At 36.4% G+C, this 10,175-nt stretch overlaps 1 protein-coding gene across 1 annotated transcript in view; it reads left to right on the forward strand.

The window, feature by feature from the left end:
• The window catches only part of NOL10 (nucleolar protein 10), a 49,728-nt gene extending 40,914 nt beyond the window's left edge, over positions 1–8,814 (forward strand). The window contains exons 20-21 of the mRNA XM_058019615.1: positions 4,921–5,023; positions 8,408–8,814. Coding sequence (XP_057875598.1) covers positions 4,921–5,023; positions 8,408–8,527 — 223 coding nt within the window. The 3' untranslated portion in view covers positions 8,528–8,814. The remainder of the gene's footprint in view (positions 1–4,920; positions 5,024–8,407) is intronic.
• Positions 8,815–10,175: the final 1,361 nt, after the last annotated feature.

The following is a 10,175-nucleotide window of genomic DNA, read 5'->3' on the forward strand; positions in this document are numbered from 1 at the left end:
TCTCACAGGTAACAGTGATGTCTTGTGAGACTGGTTATATTTCTCCACCAGTGTCACTATGAGGTTAACAGACTGGATGTTTTTAATCTGCCTGTCCAAAAGGTTTAGAATGCTACATGAGTAGTCACTGTTTTGGGAGTAGGATCAAGATGGGTCAACATGGTGAAAGAAAAATTGTTTTGTTTGGGTATTTTTATGGCATCTAGAAATTTTCAAAATTCACTGTCCTTATAATGTCAGGACTTATTATTTCTGTTTTTCATTTTGCAGTACAAAATACCAGGCTAGGAGGGTGTTTGTTAAGTGTAGTTTGTTTGGTTTGGTTCTTTAATTTCCTTAAATTGGTGATCATCTGAAATAATGGGTACATGGATAAGCATTTCAAACTAAAGAAAGAAAGAGCACATTAATTAAAGGACTTGGCTTTGAGGTGCTCGGTGGCTGCAAATCTCATTGATTTAGTTTTTTTCAGAGGTGAGTTGAGCCCTTCAGAAGATGAGATTTAATAGAATTTTATTGTTTGGAGCACAGACACTCATTAAACCTTTCAAGACAGTAGCTTCAAAGTTCTTGCAGCACAGCTGGTGCAGAACAGAATTTTGACTGATGTTGGAAATGGGTTGTTGGGCTAGATGGATCTCATAATAAACATTTCTGTTTTATTTAGAATGAAATTGCACAGTCAAAGGAAAGAAAGTGAATAATACAATGGGGCTGTTTCTTTATGTCACTAATGACTACTCTACAATCTGGTTGTTTTATGGTGGGAATTTTGGGAGACACATAAAGAAACACTTGATAAAAATTCAACCTTTTAATTAGAATGATCATATAAAGTGGATTTTTAAGTATTAGCAAGACAGTGTTCCTATGGTAGTCAGATGGTCTATGATTTCCGTATTGTACCTGTAAGACTTCTTTTAAGTAGAAATAGTGATATTTTATAAATAGGGATTTATTGCAGTTCAGCAAAACTGATTGCCATATTTTCCTTAGCTGTTTTTATCAGCAAGTAATTTCACACAGGGATTTTTCTTTCTTCTTTTTATTGAATATGTCCACTTATTCTGAACTTTTAATTTCCTTAGATGTTTCCATTAACTGTCTTCTGATTATTTTTCTTTTTACCTTTGTTCCAGATGATGAAGCAACTTTTTAATTTTGTCAGTTTTTCTTCTTTGTCAGGAGAAAATCTACTCCAGATATTCTGACAAAGCATTATAGGTTAAAAATAATTTTTTACATTGTGATTAGGTTTATAGTCATATTAGCTGTAACTTGGAAGGAGCCTGAAACACTGGTCAAATGGCACTGTATTCTTAGTGCAAGTGAAATATTTCATTAAAAGGCTGTATGGCTGCAGACTACTCATATACTGCTCTTTTGCACAAATTCAGCTGCTGAGCCCCAAAGAAAACTCTAAGGACTCTCAATTTGAAGCATAAAGATTTCGTTTTGTTCAAAATACAGAAGGCTTAAATGTGAAAAATAGTGTTGAAATTCAAGTAAATGAGCCAAGATAGTTGTAAGGAAGAGAAACATTTTATATGGGTTTAAGGGAGAAAAATAATTTCTTCACCCCAGGAAAAGCAAAAGCATATACCACAGACCTGTCCTGTAGAGGAAGAAATATCTGTGATGACATAAACCATCAAAAGACTTTTAACAGGCTGCTTGTAAAGAAAAGAGAATGTCTTAAGATTTGCTGCTAATAGATATCCTCTCTGGTAGATGCACAAATAGGCTGTAATGTAAAATGTAAAAAAAAAAAAAAAAAGGAGAGGAATTTGAGTACAGACCAGGATGACCAAAAAAATTAATGTGGTAGCATCACTTCCTTTGTTTTCTGAGTTGCTGTCATTGAATTGACTTACATGGGGGTTTTTTATCATTGTCTAAACAATTAGCTGTATACTCACTGATCCCCTTTGTGTTCATCCAAGCATTGTTCACAGTGTGGAGTTTGGTGTTCGTCAAATTCTTAGAAGAAATTTAAAAATCAACAGCTGATATCTGTTTCATATAATACATATCTGTTACCATTTTGTAGTCATAATGATTTAGCCTGTGTTGAGCTAATTGTTTGGTTAGTAAGTGTTTTTACATATTAGAATTTTATGGAGAAAATAAATATGTTTTGTGCTGGCCTTATTCAGTGATAAATAGTCAGCATAAAGGTAATTAATTGAAGTAGGATACTGAAAACTGGAAAGACTGTAGTGGCATGTACAATCTGGTGAGGCTGGCATGTTTGTCTTTGATTTGATATATCCAAGTTACAGGATGATGGTCTGTGACCAATATAATTAAGTACCTTAATACCTTCACTATGCATTTAATGGCTAGATGTTCTTTTTCTCTCTAATCATATAATGTTCTACCTGAGGAAACAGTTTATGACTTATATAAAACTGGGTGTTTCTTTTGACATGTTCCTGACTCAGCACGGCTCTAAGCCCAACTTTTAAAGCAGTGATGCGTACTATAAATTTCTTTCTAGACCAACAGTCTACATTTTTCTGTCCAGGAAAGCTGCAAAATTTACTCATGATTCTATAAAACCCCTTGTTTCAAATCCATCTATGTTTAATTTTCCCCTTTTGTACTCTTAGGCTTGCACAACAAAGCTGCAAATCCTTGCTTTCTTTCCCTACAACAAAGTTTCCTACCTAGTAATTTGAAAGGAAACCATAAAAGGAAAGGATTTTTATCTGTGTGCTAAGAGATTTTTTTATATACTTGATGTCCCTTTAAAGAGTATGTTACTGAGGTTAAAAAATGTCAAAGTCAAAAACTATAGTAGTCATATTTTATAAAAAGTTAATGACAGTTAATGTATGTGTCTTCAGAGGTGACCAAGAAAGCCAACAAAAGCATAGTTGATATTCCTTAGTATTGGTAAAGAGATATTCCTGTTTTACAGCAGGAGATGTCCTGAAAAACTGTCCTCTAATGAGGAAAAAAAAAATTGCATGGGTAATTTTTTTGTTTGGTTTTTACATTAGGGCAGGGGAATTCGCTTCCCATAATAGTGTGAATGTATCCCTTGAATTAATTTGTTCAGGAAGACGTAAAAAAACCAAACCAAAACAAAGAACGCAGCTGTTGTTTGTATATCAGTATGTACAAGTCACTATCATTTGAGGTCTGCACATTTTCAGATAAATAGAGCCATACCTATGGTTTTTTTCAGTAAGATTACAACCCCACAGCGTGTTGCTAGTACCTACTCATTTTAATTTTTCTCCTGACTGAAGCAATGTCTAGGCAGTCATGCTCAATAATTGCTGGGTAGTAGCCATATTTCTCCAGTTCACTTTCAAAGGGGAGAAAATGGGGCTTCACTTGAATGTAGAAATCCCACCACAATGTTAGTGACTGATCTTCTGCCACAGTTAGCTCTAAGGCTTAGCTTGTCTTTCCGATTCACACAGATGGAACAAGTTTTTACATGTACTCAATGAAAAATATACTACAGAAAAAAATACAAAGTACCTAGTCATGAGAAATAAAGTAGTTCTTGACAGTAATTTTTCATTGTTAATCTGAAAAGTCTTTGTTACATAAAATGGCTCATTAACCAAAATTCAGTGGACTTCAGAGACTTCATGCATAGGTCACAGCCATGAGTTCTTCATACACAGTAAATGCCCTTGACTTTGGTGGCTACTCTTTTATATATATGATCTCTATTTTTGTGATGATTTATTTTCTGCTTTAGAAATTGTACAGAAAAGGTCTCTTGGACCTCTTCAGAGGTAGCTAATGAGGCACTAATAGAATCTCAAATTGAAGAAACTAATTTTGTGTACAGTAAGGGGAATGTTTTCTAAGCACATGCACAGAGTGTGATCATAGAAGCCATGTCATATTCTCAGAGGGTGCTACTTAACTCATAGGACCTACATTACAGGAGAAGGATGAGCCATGTTAGGACTCCCAGGTGCCTTTAGGGAGGCTGACTGAAGGCAGCACTGACCCTGTCTGCCTGCTTCCCCCTGAGCTGGAGGCTGTGTGGGAGCAAGGTGTTTTTCTACTCCTCAGCTGTTGCAGTTTACAGCTCACCTTAACTGATGTTGGCAACCATGATACTAAATAGCAGCTCACAACCTGGAGCAACTGGGGCACATCCATGTGGCTTGCTTTTGCAGGGCATTAACTTCAGTGGAGGAGAGCTGAAAATTGTCACTTTTGTCCACAGCACCTACCTCCTTGTCTGCAGAAATGCTGGAATTTGGTGCCTTAGGGAGAGGCTCTACACCAGTTTCCTTACAGAAACTCAGTGATAAACTGGGCTTGAAGGCATGTGCTTCTGTTGAGCTCCTGTCTGGGCCCAGGGTCTGTCTTTATCACATTCTCTTATTTGTATTGTTCTTTTATTCAGCAGACTACTTAGACTGTTTTGGGCACAGTGTCCAAACAGGCATTCGTGCTTGGATTAAATAGTGAAGTGATTTGTTTGGAGATTAATTTGTCCAGGTGTATAGTCAAGCTTACTTCCTTCCCTCAAAAGTGTTTCCAATTCAGAAATCATAAGATTTCAAGAAAACTGAATATATCTAGCATTACTTTTTTTTATTTGTGAAGTTTAATATCACCAACTTTATTGGATATTTCAGAGAAAACTATAGCAATAGAAGGGTGTGGTTTCTTTCTCAACTAGAATCATGTTAATTTTTAGCAGCAAAAACAATGAACTTTACATAGATTTTAAAAGTGTTTCTATTGAAAGCAGTGTCTGGAGGGAATGATTTGAATTTATCTTTCTTTCTGTTTCCTGAGTGGTTTTTCTTTTTTTAGTTATGACATTTCAAGTTTTCAAAGAAATTGAGATTAGTTTTGACTGCATTATCAACTTTTATTTAAAAGATAAGTAAAAAGGTGGCAAAAATAGGGACTAATGTTAGTTTTTCTCTGCAGGAAAACTCTTGAAGATCGTTTAAAGCTTGAAGAAAAACTTGGCACACTCAATGTGTCTGATACCACAGTAGGCAGCAAACAGGCAACATTCAAATTAAAGAAGGTGAGCTATATGTGTATATATATCTATGTGTGTGTCTGTGTAATTTTTAAGGTAATACACAAGTAACTTAAGTTTTTGCATGAAAGAACAGGAACTTAAAACCGTCAAGCAAATGTCCCCCTTCATTTCTTTATAAGCTGCCAACTCCTCAGGTTCTTGCCAAGAAAATGAAAGCCTCCGGTAGGACTCTGTGTTTATCCTGTGTAACTCAGGCAACACTCATAAAATCTTATGTTCTGGTGGAAAATAATGGCTTGCATCTTTTAATAGTTTATTTGCAGAGGTACCACCACAAGTTTGTGGCCTTGCCTGACTTCAGTGCCAGCACCGATCAGATCTCAGTGCAGATCCAAACACAACTTAGGGTGCTGCAATTTAGGCTTTCTCTTGGTTCAGCACATTGAGAGGTCTCAGCACAATGGAAGCAGAGCTCTAAACCACCTTTATTATTGACCTTATGTAACACAGGTCACAGGAATGAGCTCTGGTCCTATACTGGTTGTCAAATTCCATATGGAGTGTGTAGTTGACTGCTGCCTATTTACCTTGCCCAAGGGTTTTGATTTTCCATTCTAAAGAATTTTGTAGATTGCATACAGGTGATTTATAGTGTGGAGACAGTTAAATAAATGCCTCTGTGCATGTGCTACTGCTGCAGTACACTTAGGGATTTTTGTACTGGAAAATTACTTAAGAACTAAGAGAGGATCCAGTTTAAAAGCTGAAAACCCATATGAATTGATACTTGACCTGACAAAATTTCCTTTGGTTAAAATTGGTTTTCCTCAGGTAAACATCTTTGCTATAACACATTTCTCCTTACCACTGGTCAAATACTGTTCTCAGTGGTAAAACAGAAATGACTAACACAAAAATGGCTAAGTAGTTATTTAATTGTCATGTTGGATATGCCTGAAGGGGAAAAAAAACACCCCAGAATTATTGACTGTTTCTACCTTACTTAGTTTATTGATTATTATCTGTTGGCAGATGTCCTTTTTCATCTATTTTTGATTCCTATATTGCTGGAATTTAAAATGTGGTGACTCTGGAATAAGTTGCAAATTCCTCTGCAGGGCCTTGTAGGGTAATCTTTCTGGCAATTTTATCAACTCTGTAACTGCTGGTGTCTTGTAGCTCATTAAATGGGGTTTGCAGGGCTTCAAAGAAGGTCTTTTTTAAGTAGCTTGATCTTACAAAGTGCAAAGCCACAAGGTTTCTTGCAGTTGGTGGTGCACGCTGAACTGTCACCTTTTACTGACAGAGATTTGAGAGCAAAGTAGACAGACCTTGCAGGAAGAAGACAGACACTGCAGCAGTTCAGAATGCCAAATTTACTTGATTCCATCAGATAAGATACAGCTTTGAGGGTTTTCTTCAATTATAGTGCTTCTAACATGTATGGATTTTCTTTTCCTGACTTTTTACTGATATTGCTTTATTGAAATATGTACAAAGTCGTCATCTGCATTGAAATGATTTTTAAAAATCTAACTTAAAGAAAAATAGTGCATCTGCAGTGAAGATATTTTCTCCTATCAAAAAAATAACAAAGTAAGACTTAACAAGTCTTCTCTTAAATAAACAGACTTTGTGTATATCTTCTGAAGTCCTAAGGAATGAGCCAGGGAGAACTAGGAGGAAGTCATGCTATGTGGTCTTGGCACTCCTTTTCAGAGGATGAAGAGTTAGAATTAACAAGGCATAAAAGGGATTTTAATGTCACTTGAAATGTCAGCTTCTGCTTTGTGTTGCCCTTTCCTCAAAGGGCAGGTGTATTTAGGAGTAGGTGGAAAGATTTAGTGGGGGAGAGAATTGTCCTTCCATGGGGTTGGTGTCACTTCAACTCCTAAGTCAGTGGAACTGAGGCTGAACTTGACTCCTGCAGGTGTGGTATGTTGGCAGCCCCCTGATGCCCAGCTACCAGTGACACATCCAGTGATGAAACTATTTGTCATTGATATTTCACAGTTTAGTTTTCAGGGAATTGGAATATGGTTCCTACAATGTGGCAGCTTATTTTTCAATTTCAATAGCAAATAGATCTAACAAAATAGTGTGATTTCTAAAATACCAAAGTACTTACACTGCTGGGACAGTATGGAAGACCTTTAAAAACCCCAAACCTTAAAATTTCTGATGCAGATCAAGGTCATTCAGTTTCAGTATACTATAAGTAGCTGTCGACATGAGCTTAAGTAAGATTCATCAAGACTCTTTGAGAAGAGGTCTGGAGACAGGGAGAAACTACCTGTATTTTCAAATAGGGGGTTTCTTGTTGCTGTACTTGCAGTGAAAATGGAAGTTCATAAATTTCATCAAAGTCTAAAACCAGTAGCTTTTTCTGCCTTGATACCAGTGTGGGCTGATTGCTATATTTGTTAAACTGGTTTGCATCTCAGCCAAAATGCTGTCCATGCAAGCAAACCTCTAGCTTAGTTTAAGTGGTGTGTGCATGGGAGACTGGGGGAGATGAGCTGATGTGAATGCTGTTGGTTACAGAAAGAGGTGCAGTGGGGATGCAGCTGCCTCCACAGTGGTAATTCTGTCACACTCTCAGTGCAGTTATCCTGGGCTGCTTGAAATTGCTATAAGTGCTGAAGTACTTTTTGACATGGGCAGTTTCCTGAGCTTGGCTAGTTCAAGTTTGCTAGTTACAGTTTATGCACAGTTTAAAGACAAGCTTTAGTCTTCCAAAGAAAATAATAGTTTGTGGCTCTACGATCCATTTCATCTACATGGTACATCAAAATATCTTCCACCATGTTTTTGATTAAGGAAAGAAACATTAATAGATCATGTGCCACAGGAGCAGAGATTACTTTTATGTAGAAATTCCTTCTAGAATTTTTAAGCAATATTAAGCCTGACAGATTTCAAGAAGCATTGGGACTATACTCTTGGGCGCATAGTGTGGTTCTGGCCAGGGAGGCTGCTGTAGGGCCAGGGGTTGGATTCAGTGATACTTGTGAGTCCCTTCCAACTCAACTTATTCTATTTTGTGATTCTGTGATTAAGCTTGAAAACACTAGTTAACCAAAGTAGATACTAAGTAACCACAAATTTGGATTGATGTTCTTAAGAGTATTTAAACATAAATTATGGACTGTATTGTTAAGCATTGTTTTTTTTATCTGAAATACATTATTCACTGTGTTTTTATATCTCTATGTTAAACATTTGCTTTGAAAAGCTTGGAATGGTAATGCCTAAGGATATCTAGAATTAACAGTTACAGTCTGACACAAGATAGCACAAAGCAACTAACTGTAACATTTCCAGATTTGCTTAATGGAATTCTGACTTGATATATTTGATACTGGGACAATGAGGTGATGTATAAATTTACAGGAACCTGAGTCTGTTTTTGTTTTAATATTCCAGTCAGAGCAGCAAAGGAAACAGCAGGAAGCTGAGAAACGACATCGTCAGGAGAGGAAAACCCTCCGGCGCTCTGCCAGTCATCTCAAGAGCAGACGTGGAAGAGGACGACTATTTCATTGATTTATGTTGGCTTTTTTTAAGAAACCTTTTACCTCATTTTCATTTGAAAAAGGGGCCTTTTCAAATTGGGACACAGTACCAATGGATTTGTATTTTGATTCATTGGTGAACACAAAGCCAGAACCTCCTAAACCTTGTGTTAATTACTGAAAAGTTTATGAAAGTTAAAGTACTGACCAAAGGACAATATGAATATGGTCCATTGTGAACTGTATTTGTTCAGAAATCACCAGCAATTGGTTATTGTGTAACCCTGGATGTTTTCTATATAAGAATTTAGTATACAACAAGGCTGCCTGTCTTTTATTTAACTTAAGAACTGCAAGTTTCAGTTTCTGAAATCTTTGTGACTGCTTAGATAAAAGATCAAAGGTAAGTTGTTTTGTCTAAAAGCTTATCTTTACAAGGACACAACAAATTTTTCTGATTCTTGAAGGATGACACACAGTTGTATTTTTCAAAAACTGACTTTGGCTTTATATTCTTGGGTTGCCTTAATAGCAAATGGTACAAATTGTTGTTGGGACAATTGAGAATGCTGATTTGGGTTCCTCTGAGTCATTCTAAGGAAGGAATTGTAAGGAAACCTCTCTTGCCACACCACTGTACAAAGAGGAAGCTCAGAAGGGTAGTCCTATTAACTTAGAATTTGTAAGTACAAAACCTGATCCTGATGTTTCTGTTTTGGAAAGCCAGCCATGTTTCATCATAGATCAAGTGGTTTATCTTCATATAGCAAGCACTTTAGGGCCATGCCAGTAGTCTCCTATGCTTCAAAAAAAGAGTTTAGTTAAATAACTTTCAAAAACCCTTGAACCTAAGTAGGTCATTATTTAGCAAATAAATTAGTTGTTACCTTTGATCCTAAAGGAACCTTTTATTGCTTTTTAAAAGCCTTTATAAATTACCTTTTTGCTAGATAAAAGAACCTGAACTTTGGTTCAGCTAAAATCAGTGAATCTCCCTGTAACTGTAAATCTTTTTAAGAGACTCATAGGTTCTTAAGTATTTTGTTTTATAAACCAAAGAGGTATTAATCTGATCAGGTTTCTGTATTTGTAGAATATTTGCGATTACTTCAGTAAAAAGCCTTGGTTTCTCATAACCTGATTTTTTTTTTGTTTGTTGTTAGATGATAGAAAAGTTAGCCACATGGATAACTTTTTTCCTCTCTGACTTAATTTTACCTGCTTTAATTAATGGTTTTGATTATGTTGCTGCCTTTAGTTTAAAAAGGCATTTTTCTCCTGATATTTTCATCTTCAAAAACTTACATTGTAGTCGTCACCTCTGCCCTTGCATACAACTAAATGATAAGTCTCTCAATGCCTATTTTTTTACCTCAAGCTGTCAAATTTCTGTATTGTCCATAAGTTTCTCATGCTTTTTATTTTTGCATCTTCCCCCTGGAGCATTATGTTATCTCTTAGAAACTATCTGTGTGCAATTCGGGTGTGCTTACATCATACACAGGGCTGTAGGAATGTGGAGAGGTTAACAGTGGAAACTGGCCTCCATCATGGTTGATACAGGGAGAGTTGGGGACTGGGTGGACAGAACTGGCATTTTAAGAGCAGGAATTTGGCCAAGTTTGCTCTTCTCATGGTGGGTCTAAACCCCATTATATTGATCTAGAGCTGCATTTATG

The sequence above is a fragment of the Melospiza georgiana genome, chromosome 3 (assembly GCF_028018845.1).
Source record: "Melospiza georgiana isolate bMelGeo1 chromosome 3, bMelGeo1.pri, whole genome shotgun sequence".
Lineage (NCBI taxonomy): Eukaryota > Metazoa > Chordata > Aves > Passeriformes > Passerellidae > Melospiza > Melospiza georgiana.